Raw genomic sequence first — 12556 nt, 5'->3', positions numbered from 1 at the left:
AGATAATTTTACTCATCACATGCCAGCTGTAGCTCTGTTCCTCATTCACCTTTACCTCAGGAATAATACTTTGAATATATAATCCATTTAGGGCAACTAACCATTCCAGTTTGCATAGGACTGAGTGCCTTCACTAGACACAGGAATTCCAGTGCTAAAAAAGTAAAGTCCCAGGTAAACAGTTGAATTGGTCACCCTAAATCCACTCTTAACACAACACATTAAGCCATTTTATATGAAATAGTCATGTTTCTATTTCATAGATGAAGTTGGAAACGTATAATTGTTGAAATCTATTTCCAGACTGCCAAAGGTTTTTCTAACACATATTTGTTACTTTATACATGAATTCAATGAGAAGGAGTATTAAAACTAAGAATTATTGGGGCAGCAGGGTGGCTCAGTTTGTTGAGCACCTGACTTCAGCTTAGGTCATGATCTCACAGTTTGTGGGTTCAAGCCTCGTGTCTAGCTCTGCACTGATAGCTTGGAGCCTGGAGTCTGCTTCAGGTTCTGTGTCTCCCTCTCTCCCTGCCCCTCTTCTGCTCACCCTTTGTCTCTCCCTCTCATACATAAACATTAAAAATATATATTTAAAAAAACCCAAGGATTATTTTTTTTTTATTTTTAAATTTTTTTTTCAATGTTTTTATTTATTTTTTGGACAGAGAGAGACAGAGCATGAACGGGGGAGGGGCAGAGAGAGAGGGAGACACAGAATCGGAAACAGGCTCCAGGCTCTGAGCCATCAGCCCAGAGCCTGACGCGGGGCTCGAACTCACGGACCGCGAGATCGTGACCTGGCTGAAGTCGGACACTTAACCGACTGCGCCACCCAGGCGCCCCTCAAGGATTATTTTTAAAGCATTAATTCCTCGTGTTAATTTGGGGAGATTAAAAAATAAAATAAGTGAGCATTTCCATGTGAACGTTTTTTAATGCTCATGAGACCAAATAAAATTGATGAGAAAAAATTAATATCACCATGTCATCTGAGCTTATTGTAGAATTTTAGATAACGTCAGAAAGAACCATTCATTCTAGTGGAAATTAACTTCAATGTAAAAGAGAGGTTATTTTAGAGTAACTGAGTTTTACAAAAACACTGATTTGGTCATACAAATTTTCTGAATCATTAAATTATATATCTATTTAAATTTATGAGAATTAAGAAAATAGTATTTTAATAGGCAGTGAGTATTATATTAGTAGCCATGTCCATGCGAATTCAGAATGACTACTTTTCCTTAATTAATGTTTCCATGTTATTATTTCTCATTTTTAGTGTTGATTTCAGTTAGTGACATGGCCATTTATTAATCATTATAGAGACTTATACTTTAAGATTCACACTTTGTCTAGCTACTAGGAAATTGTATTGTAAATCCAGGTAAAATGTCATCATGACTTGAAACCATGAATACAAAGAGAATATAGTGTAGTAATTGCATAAAGGAAATTACAGATGTTTATGATTCTTTGTGCTCCATGACTCAGCTGTTCTTCCCTTTGCCAATTTATGGGGATTTGCTCATTGAAAGTCTGGAGAAGTAGCAATTAAACTAGGGTATGCTCTAAACAGAATATATAATAGTCTGCCTCCAGGACTTATATTTGTCTTATTGATATATCTCATTGTAAAACCTCAGTAAAGTAGCATGTATTAAAACTTAATGATGACTTGAGTGTGACTTGAAATTGTTTAAATTTTATTAATTTCATTGTGGATGTAACCAGATATGAATTGTCTTTGAGGATACTAGGGATTACCATAGACAAATCATATTGGAAAATGTGCTTTATTTATATTAAAATATTTTCAAATTATATTAAAAAATTAAAAAACCCAACAAATTCAAACAGTACTTTGGCAATTCATTGTGTTAATCCTGTTGGTTAATGTGTGCTTTAAATAGTGTGTCTCTTAATACCATAGTTACTTTTTAAAGTGTTAAAGTGTAACATACATATATACATATGCATATGCCACAGAAATTGTCCTCTCTTCAGAGAAAAGGCCCAGTTAACTTAGGTCTGTGTGGTAGCTGAACAAGTAGATCTCAGAAAATAGATAATCACTATGCTCTTTCTGCCAGCTGGTTTCCTTCTGGACAAGGTGTAAGTGCTAAGTGGGGCATCTCTTGGACTGTGACGTGCCTTCGGTTAGGGGACCAGTCCTGGGATTCTCCAGAGGCACTGACCGGCCTGATGCCCCAGACCCTGCGGCTCTGTCAGAGATAGTCGTTGGAAGGGCAGCTCTAGGGTGGGGCAGGCACTGGGTCATGTACGAAGCTCTGGGGTCAGGGCAGAGTAGTTGGCACAACTGTTTTGAATCCATCTGACCCCTGGCATTTGGTCAGAGTCCCTAATGGTGCCCTTCTGGTCAGGGACTCCTCCTGGCCACAGTGGGATCCCCGGATGGTCATGGTGTCTGCCCCACTCTGGACGTGTGCTCAACAGTACGAAATCTCAGGCTAACACACAGCTAGGAGACATATATGTGATGTATATACACACACACACATTCCAGGAAACGGAGGGTAAGGGACTGTTGTAGATTGAGGAATGAGTCAATCCAGCCAAAAGAATATAACATAGGTATTTTGAACATGAACATGAGGAAGATGGTACAGAAAGAGAATTTAAAAGAATAGAAGAAATAAGCAAAAAGTTGTATAAAAGGTATGTCTTATAAACTTTAATTGGTACTTTTGGAAATTAGCTGTATATTTTATAAGCAAAATACTTATAAAACATTTCAATAGGGTGTATATCATTTTGCATTACTTCCTTTTCTAGTATGTATGTACTTCAGAGTGCACAAGATACTCATGTTGGTTTGTGAAGAATGTTTGCTTAATTCATCTATACCCCTGCTACTGTGGAAGTATCAGCCATGATATTTGCCAAGACAAAGTCCTTCATCCTCCTCAGTCTAAATATGTGTGGCAAGTGAGATTTAAAGGTAATCCAATATTTTTTTTAATTTGCTTGAATCACTGCAAAATTTATTAGGTAAGTATTCATTTTTCAATTATATAAAATATTTTATATCTCAAAACACAAAATAATATAAAAATGCATTTAGTAATTGAGCTCTCTGATTTGTTCCTATAATAGACATATGCCTAATACCAACTACATTCCAGGAATTCTGCTTGGTGCACAGATACACAGTCATGAAGGAAACTAGAGCTATTCCTTACTCTTGTAGATCTATTTTTTGGAGGGGAATTATTGGGTACATACAATGATAAGTATGTTATTATAAACTGAAATAAAATGTTCCTATAGAAAGAAATAGCCTCTCATGAAAGCCTATAACCGAAGGAAAAAAAAAGAAAAATACATGGGCAATTGGAAGAGTAACTTTGGAGGTAGATAAGGTTTCCATGATTAAATGCCTCTTGAACAGAGTTACAGAGAATGAGCCCAGGGTAGAGAAGTTGGAGAAGAGTGCATTTTAGATTGAGGGAATTATATTTTTAAAACACTAAGTTTCGGGGCGCCTGGGTGGCGCAGTCGGTTAAGCGTCCGACTTCAGCCAGGTCACGATCTCGCGGTCCGTGAGTTCGAGCCCCGCGTCAGGCTCTGGGCTGATGGCTGGGAGCCTGGAGCCTGTTTCCGATTCTGTGTCTCCCTCTCTCTCTGCCCCTCCCCCGTTCATGCTCTGTCTCTCTCTGTCCCAAAAATAAATAAAAAACGTTGAAAAAAAAATTTAAAACACTAAGTTTCAAAGGATATAAAGTTTCAGTTATGCAAGATAAAGCAGTTTTGGAAATTTACTGTACAACATAGGGCCTATGATTAACAATACTATGTTATGTATTTAAAATTTTGCTAGGAGGGTAGATCTTACATTAAATTATCCTATTACAAAAGGAAAAAAAGAAACAAAATAAGCAACAAAAAATTGGGGTGGGCAGAAAGTTCTAGAGGTGATGGATAAGTTTATGACAATTGATTTTGATTATAGTTTCACAGATCTATATGTAACTACAAAGACATGCAGTTGTATACATTAAATATCTGCAACATTTTATATGTCAAACATACCCCCCCAAAAGTGGGTTAAATAACAAAAAACAAAACAAAGCAAAACAAACAAAAATACAACAACAACAACAACAAAAACCTCTGCTAAGTTAGAAGAGATGAATCCTTTGAAGACCTGGCTGGAACTCTGAGAACAAGAGTAGAGATAAGACTTGGGGAGAGCGCAATGCCAGAACTAAAATGTTGGGTTAAATATTTGTATTTTTATTCTAAAAGGCATAAGAAATCAGTGTAGAGTGGCGCCTGGGTGGCTCAGTGGGTTGAGAGTCTGACTTCTACTCAGGTCATGATCTCACGGTCTGTGAGTTGGAGTCCCGCGTCGAGCTTTGTGCTGACAGCTCAGAGCATGGAGCCTGCTTGGATTCTGTGTCTCCTTCTCTCTTTGCCCCTCCTCTGCTCACACTTTTGTCTCTCTATCTTTCCAAAATGATTAAAGGTTAAAAAATAAAAAAAAAAATCACTGTAGAGTTTGACACATTTAAAAAAATGATCAAGTGTAGAAATAGATTCAAGACAAGGAAATTGATAGTTGTAGAGCAGTCATATTGTGAGGGGATTGAAGATTGAAATACATGGAAGTTCTTGTTTATGGATTGAATACAGAGAGCAAGTGACAGAGGTATCAACAGGAATGTGAGATTTCTGGCTTTCACACTTGAAATGAAATAATTCCAACACATATTTTATCAAATATGTTTCTAATTATTTTATACAATGGCAGTTCTTGTTTCAAAATTGTTTTGATAAACATAATTTTCTGTTCTATGATTATACTTTGTATATTATTTGACTTAATTCATGCAAATTGATCCACATTCTTAAAACTGTATGACACTTCAGTTAAATCTTTTAAAGACTCCTCTGTCAATGATATTTTGGCATGATAGTTTGCCAACAATCAGAAAATCAGTAGATTTGATATATCTGTTCTCAACTAATGGCTTATTTTATTCAACTGACAGCAGCTGCACTTACAACACTACTATTACATTAAAACAGTGTTGAAGTAAACTAACAATTAGCTTTTTAGACAGTAGACATGATAATTTATTTCATGATGCTCATAAAATGATATTCTGGAGAGTTAACAACCCCTAATGACAAAAATAGTTATCGGTTCATTAAGCAAATCACACGTAAGACCAAAAGTGGTAGAAGAGAGCAATGACTTGTTGATTATTTTATGTTAGTGCTAAAAGGAACTTCAGAGGTTGTGTTATGAATACTTACTATTTTAAAAATGACACAAAACAAACAAGAGCAAACAAACACAAAACAAACAACCACTTAGGTTAGAGAAGTTACTTGATGGAGCTGGTCTCAGGACTATTTAGGCAGTATGTTAGCTCAGTGGTTTTAAACCTTGAGCACATAATATAATCAATCACCTAAGGAACTTTCAAAATCTACTACTGCTGGACTTCCATTACAGAACAATCAAAGTGGAATTGTGGTGAAGTGGACATAGGAGATCTTTAAAGCCTCCCCAAGTGTTCTAATGTATGAGAAACATAATCTGCTGTTAAAGCCAAATCAGTTCATGGACTTCAGTGCCTGCATCACTTTTATACTCTATTTTTCTTTGTCTCAAAGTAGGAATAATGCATGTGTACACTTAATTTATTTTAAACATTAAAATTCTTTGGAACTAAAAATGGCTACAGGGAACATATTCACAAAAATAAAATAGCAAATATATTTTTTAGGAAAAATAGGAGGAGTAATAGGAAATCAAATGGTTTGTGGATAAATCATCTCTGAGTAAACATACCTATATGAATGACAAAGTAAAGTAAGTTTACTTTAAAATAAAACAAATACACTTTTAAGACATGGGGGTAATATGAAGTCAAAATTGTTCATGCATAAATCAACTTTGAGCAATTATCATCAAGGTAATATAAGTGTATTTAGTCATTATCCTTTCATGTAAATGTGTTCAGAACTTAATGAACATAGCTAATTATTACAAAAAAGATGAAGTATGTGTCTTCCACATCTGAGAATCTAAATTACTTGGGCTGTCCAAGCTAAAGAAGCCAGTGTGATGAAACTCAATAGTCAATAAATAAGCAGAGCTATCCCAATTCCTTTTTTTTTTTTTTTTTTTCAACGTTTATTTATTTTGGGACAGAGAGAGACAGAGCATGAACGGGGGAGGGGCAGAGAGAGAGGGAGACACAGAATCAGAAACAGGCTCCAGGCTCTGAGCCATCAGCCCAGAGCCTGACGCGGGGCTGGAACTCACGGACCGCGAGATCGTGACCTGGCTGAAGTCGGACGCTTAACCGATTGCGCCACCCAGGCGCCCCCCCCAATTCCTTTTTAATGTCAGTACAAAGATTCAACAAGCAACTTCTCCCAGTCAAGTTTTCAAAACAAAAAAGAAGTTAGGATAAATTTTAAAAAGTATGTAAATATAATTACATTTTATGCAATACTTATTTTGTTCTGCTTGTTTCTATTAAGATCTCATTTCCTTCTCTTCTCATAAAATATAATTGAAGAGGAACATTAAAATCAAGCTGGTAAATTTGCACGGGGTGCATTAATTTTACCAGTAGTAAAATTATTTTAATTAAGAGATTTTTCTACCAACTAAATGAAGTGTCTTACACGCCCAATCAATTCTTGCCAATATGATTGCTCTACAAAGAAGGGATGATAATTAATTAGAAGAAGCCCCTTCAAGGACAATTGGTCTACAGTGCACAACTTGAGAAAGAGCTGACATGCACTGTTTCTTTTCAATGTCATCATCTATGTTCATTATGTGTGTTATTAGGTTTGAGAAAAGGAGATACTGACAGAGTGGATAATGAGTTGTGAAGTGAAATAAGATAATATGAATTATGGTTAAGAAAAGATGAAATCATAGCAAAAATGAAGAGAGAAGTTCTCTGAATACCTTTCTTTTTTAAAGCTTGTGATCATTGCAGCTTAGTTCACCAAATTTAAAACACATTTACAACATTTAATATGTGATAGTGAAGTATTTTTTTTCTAAGTCAATAACGAGTGCCGTGATGTGAATTGGTATGGCAAACCAATATGTACTTCAAATTCCCCCTTTTTTCTTTACAAGTAGTGGCTCTTATTTCTGGTATAAAATATTGTAATAATTAATAATCTGCTCATTTAAATGACTTTTATATTTTGTAATGATTGTTGGGAGAATGGCAAATACTGAATCTCCAAAGCAATCTTGATCAAAAGTACTTTTTCCTACCACACTGCTCCACTTTCAAGTCTTTTGTTAAATACCTGCTGTTATTTCTATTTACATTTAATAATTTCAGGCCTTAATTCAAGATTTAAAAAAGAAATCTGAGTGTTAAAAACCAAATGTATTTTAGTGCTTTTCACTTATATCACTTATAAAAAAATTGTACAGTAACAGGATTATGTTAATTAATTATTAAATAAAAATAAGTGGCTTTCATATATAGGTAAGAACTATTAAAAGATTTAATTGGAAAAACAATTTCCTGTAAACAGCAGTGAAAATATGAAAATACCCAGGACTAAAATTAACAAAAATGTTATGTAAGTTCTACATTAAGAAAACTTTGTATATTGCCACAGTATAGTTACAAAGACACAAAATCTGAAAGAAATTCTAAAAATATACCATGCTGTTGGAAAGGAGACCTAATGTATTAAAGATTTCAGCTCTTCATATTATTCACATATTTATTAAGATTTCAATAAAATAACAACAATGTTCTAGTGTTTGTTTTATTTATTAAAGTCTGCCTGGAAAACTAACTAAATAATGCCATGCATACTGTGTAAGAGTACGTTATGTTGGTTGTGGGGTAGAGATTTAGTTCTGCCAAATAGTCAAGTGTATTATACAGCTTCATTAATGAAGAACATTGTACAATTGCACTGATAGCCAAAAATATGCAAAATACAATGTTCAAATATAAATTCAACTCATGAAGAAAAATTAACATCTAATAAAATTTCCATCTCAATCATTAGGGTAAATAAGAATTACTGAATAATTGGGGTTGAACAACTTGATAATCATCTGGAAAAAAAAGTCTGATTTATATCTTACTAAGCATACCCTGAGTTAAATTCATACCAATAAAGTTTTAAATATAAAGATTTAAATGATAAAAATATCAGAAAAATGTTGGAGAATTACTTTTTAAATTTGGATGGGGAAGACCTTTTATAGCTACCAATCAAAATTTAGTTGCCAGAAAGAAAAACTGGTCACTTGATTACAATACAAGCAAAAATGTCTGTTTGTGAAAGACATCGTAGAAGCAGTCAAATAAACAAAAACTGTTCAGAGGCATAGAAAGTATTCCTAAATGTATGAGAGAGTGTTCAGCGTTACTCATAAAGAGAACAAAGCAAATTTTAAAAACACAATAGGTAGATACTTTTTCAATTATAAATAAATCTGGCAAAAAATTTGAGTGATTTTATGCATTGCTTGTGAAATGTAAAATCACTATTAAAGCTGAGCAAGGTAATTTTGCAATATCCATCAATATTACAGATGTTTATACTTTTTGACTTAGTTTTCCCATCACACACGCTTCCCATCCACATACTAAGTAATATATGTGCAAGATTATAATTGGAACCAACAGCCATCTGAGGAAAAGAATGACACAGATACAGAAATGATTATATAATACTCCTAGTACTTATATGACAATCTATGAGATATATGACACAGGGAAAAGAAAGGAAGGCATCCAGTAGTGTGAAATTGTGTATACACTAAGCCACCTTTTGATTTTTTAAATACCTTTTAAATATTTTGAAAGAAAGGGAGAAAGAGAGAGAGCACACACAAAGGAATGGGGGATGGGCAGAGAGGGACAGAGAAAGAATCCCAAATAGGCTCTTCACTGACAGCCCCACACAGGACTTAAACTCATGATCCATGAGATCATGACCTGAATTGAAACCAAGTCAGATGCTTAACTGACTGAGCCCCTGATTTTTTATATCCATCTTGTAATTATCTCCCTGGAGGCTTTTTTCTATGTTCTTTGTCCCAGTGTTCTGAAATTTCACTATGTTGGGACTTATGTTGCGAATTATAAATTTTTATAAGTGAGATATAATTGCCATTTAACACTATATTAGTTTAAGATATAGAACATAATGATTCTATATTTGTATATATTGCAAAAACAGTCACCACAGGAAGTCTAGTTAATATCCATTGTAATACACAGTTACTTTTTTTTTTCTTGTGATGAGAATTTACAAGATTTACTCTCTTAGCAACTTTCAAATATACAATACAGTATTGTTAGCTATAGTCACCATGCAGTACATTAATTGCATCTCCAGGACTTATTTATTTTTTAAGTGGCGGTTTGCACCTTTTGATCACCATCACCTGTTTCACCCATCCGCTGCTCCCCTCTTCTGACAACCACCAATCTCTTCTCTGCATCTATGAGTATGTTTGTTTGTTTGTTTCCCCTTTTAGATTCCACATATAAGTGAAATTATACTGTATTTATCTTTCTCTGTCTGACTTATTTCACTTAGCACAATACCCTTAATTTCCATCTATGTTATTGCAAACGGAACAATTTTCTTCTTTTTTATGTCTGTGTTTGTGCATGCACACACATGTTTATCCATTCATCCACTGATGGGCACTTAGATTGCTTCCATGCCTTGGCTATTGTAAATAATTCTTCATGAACATGGGGATGCATATATCTTTTTAAGTTAGTATTTTTGTTAACTTTAGATAAATATTCAAAGGTGGATTTACTGGATCATATACCTCCTGTACCAATTTACATTCCCATGATTGTATTCTTGTTCATGTGTAAGCACTTGATAAACCCTTTATTTGGAAGCATGTGTCTTTCAGTTTTTAGGTAGTCGCTATATTATTGCATTAATAATTCTTTTCTGTTTCCTATTTTTGTAACTCTAAGTCCAAAAAGTTGATATTGCATCCCCAGAATTGGTCTCATTTTCTCATAATTTCTTATCTTTTCCATTTCTTTTTGTTTTGTCCTATTTTCTAATCTACTCTCTCAATTAAATATATGAGAACTAGTGTTTATTTCTTATTACATTGTACTTTTCTAGACATTTTTACTATTGTCTAAAGTTGTAAATTACCATAACATTCCACCTTTTGTATAGACAATATAACTTTTTTATATAACTCTAAGAATATTATAGTTTTGATTGGTTTTAAATTTTTCTCCTCCATTCAGTGTCTCAGTTTCTGTAAGTATTTTTAATTATGGTTTGTTCTTTCTTATTTGGAATCTTTCTGCCAAATGTTGGATGATCATACTTAATGGCGATGACCTAACAAGACTTATTGGAAGCTTACCATGTGAACATGGTTTTTGATAAGTGGCAGCTCTATAAGAGGGTTGTAAGTTGACTGCTGGCGATTCAATGGGGTAATCCTAATGAGCTTGATATCCTTGATGCAGGAGCCTCTAAGATCCTCTTTCCCCTGAGAATAAACCTTGACAAATATTTGTTTGTGGGCCAGCAGGGAGGTGAGTGATGGGTCAGAATAATTATCTGCATTTGTGATTTGAGAGAAAAGCTGTGTCAACGAATCACCCTGTTGCCAGACTACTATTTTCTCAGACACTTTTAAGTCCTAAAAATCTTAAGATTTCTGCTAAGTAGACAAGTTTGATTTTTTTATAAGTATGCCCTGTAATTAGACTTTTGATTATTGCCATTCTGCTAATTTACTCACTATATTCCCACCATCTTTTCAACTTCTTGAAATTTATTGAAAACTTGCTCAAAAAACAATATTTTCTCACTGTTGTCTCCCTTCTCGTTCCCTGTGAATTAACACTTTTATTTTCCATTACCTCCTTTTTGAGGCTTTAAGAGGAAGAGGGGATGATATTTCAGTCAAATCCAAATGTTTAATCAGGTACATCATTATAGAAAATTCTGTGTCTATAAATTGGACAACTTAAATGAAATAGATAAATTCATAGAAAAACACTAGTTGACAAACTGATTCAATAATACATATAAAATCCGAATGTTTGTACAATCTCTAAAATAATTGAATAGTTTTAAAATATCTTTCCAAAAAGAAAAACACTGAAAATAGATTGTCTTTATCAAAGGTCTCCCAAATATTCAATAAAGAGTTACATCTAATACTATGTAAACTCCTTCATAAAATAGAAAGGAAAATTTATCAATTGATTATATAGGCTAGCATAGCCAAGTTTGAGTCATTTTATCTCAGCACATTGAAGATATGATTTTTATTGACATCATGAAAGTTACTAATATTTTCTTCTTGTGTGGCTGTTCTGCTGATAATCTCACGCATTGATTAGTTTATGACTAATTTAGTAATAATTTTTATAATGTCAAAAGTTATTAGCAGTTAAATTACTTTGGTAAGGTTGAAAATGTTTGGAACGTTCTGCAAGGCTTCCTAGCTTCTTCTTTTCCAGAGTTATACATAAGATGTCTAAATAAGTTTGCACATGGCAGGAAGATTTCAGCTTGTGAACCATCTCTACTTTATAATTCAGTTGTAAGTTGCATAGCCTACATAATATTTTCTGGGAAGTCATGCCTCACAAACAATAGATTTTAGGTTTGTTAACCATAAGCAATTCTAAAATTGGACTACTTACTAGGATTCTGTGGCAAATATTATCTACCTAATAAATTTTATTGGTCCCTTTACTAGGAGGTTTAGTTATGTTTAAAAGAAACTATATCCAGTCCCCTATGCTGTTTCAGTACCTGGGAATATTACACCATTAATAAAAAATAATAGGTTCTCAGCTTAGCATAATTAGTTCCTTTCTCTCCACAATTCTGGGATATCTTATTTGTTTGTTTAGATTTTGTTTCCAAATCTCTCATTCCCTTATTCTCTGTTTACCAATTATATTAATCTTTTTCTATAGATACTTCAACACATTTATCATAAATATTTTATAATCTTGATATAATTCTAAGTCTGGGTCATCTGTTTTTACTGTTTCCACTTGAATATAGGTCATGTTGTTTTGCTTTCTTGCAATGTCATTTTTTATTGTATCACAGATAGTATGTCTAACAGAGTTCAAAGTAGCTAAATTATATATGTATATGTATTCATGTGTTTATCTATATCTCTAGTGACACTCTCACATAAGCACACTCCCTTCTTTTCAATGAGAGGGCTGTGATGAGATGCTAATGATGTTTCTATTATAAATATTTTAAGGATGTTTTCCAAATATATTTTCAAATGATTCCTTATGCAGCAATGCATATAAAGAATAAAAGTACTTTTTATGCAAAATGTATTGTATTTGTATGTATTAAGTCATCTTTATAACAATTAATTAAAAATTTATTTGACATTTAGAGTTCAGCCTTATTCTACTTTAGGTCTTTTTCAAATTTAGTATTCTATTCATATAGAAACTTATTTTGTAGTAGATGTTCTCAAATTGATCTTACCAAGTAATATGACAACTGTCTTTTTTAAATTTTTATTTAT

General features: G+C 33.4%; 1 protein-coding gene across 1 annotated transcript in view; it reads left to right on the top strand.

The window, feature by feature from the left end:
* LOC147581010 (protein eyes shut homolog) overlaps nt 1–12556 on the top strand; it is a 180227-nt gene that overhangs the window by 144209 nt on the left and 23462 nt on the right. The window contains exon 6 of the mRNA XM_086707165.1: nt 2800–2965. Within this exon, the coding sequence (XP_086563291.1) occupies nt 2800–2965 (166 nt within the window). The remainder of the gene's footprint in view (nt 1–2799; nt 2966–12556) is intronic.

Source organism: Puma concolor, chromosome B2 (genome assembly GCF_028749965.1).
Source record: "Puma concolor isolate L17-30 chromosome B2, mPumCon1.1.hap2, whole genome shotgun sequence".
Classification (NCBI taxonomy): Eukaryota; Metazoa; Chordata; class Mammalia; order Carnivora; family Felidae; genus Puma; species Puma concolor.
The sequence above is the reverse complement of the archived record's forward strand: the minus strand, read 5'-3'. Positions and strand labels throughout refer to the sequence as shown.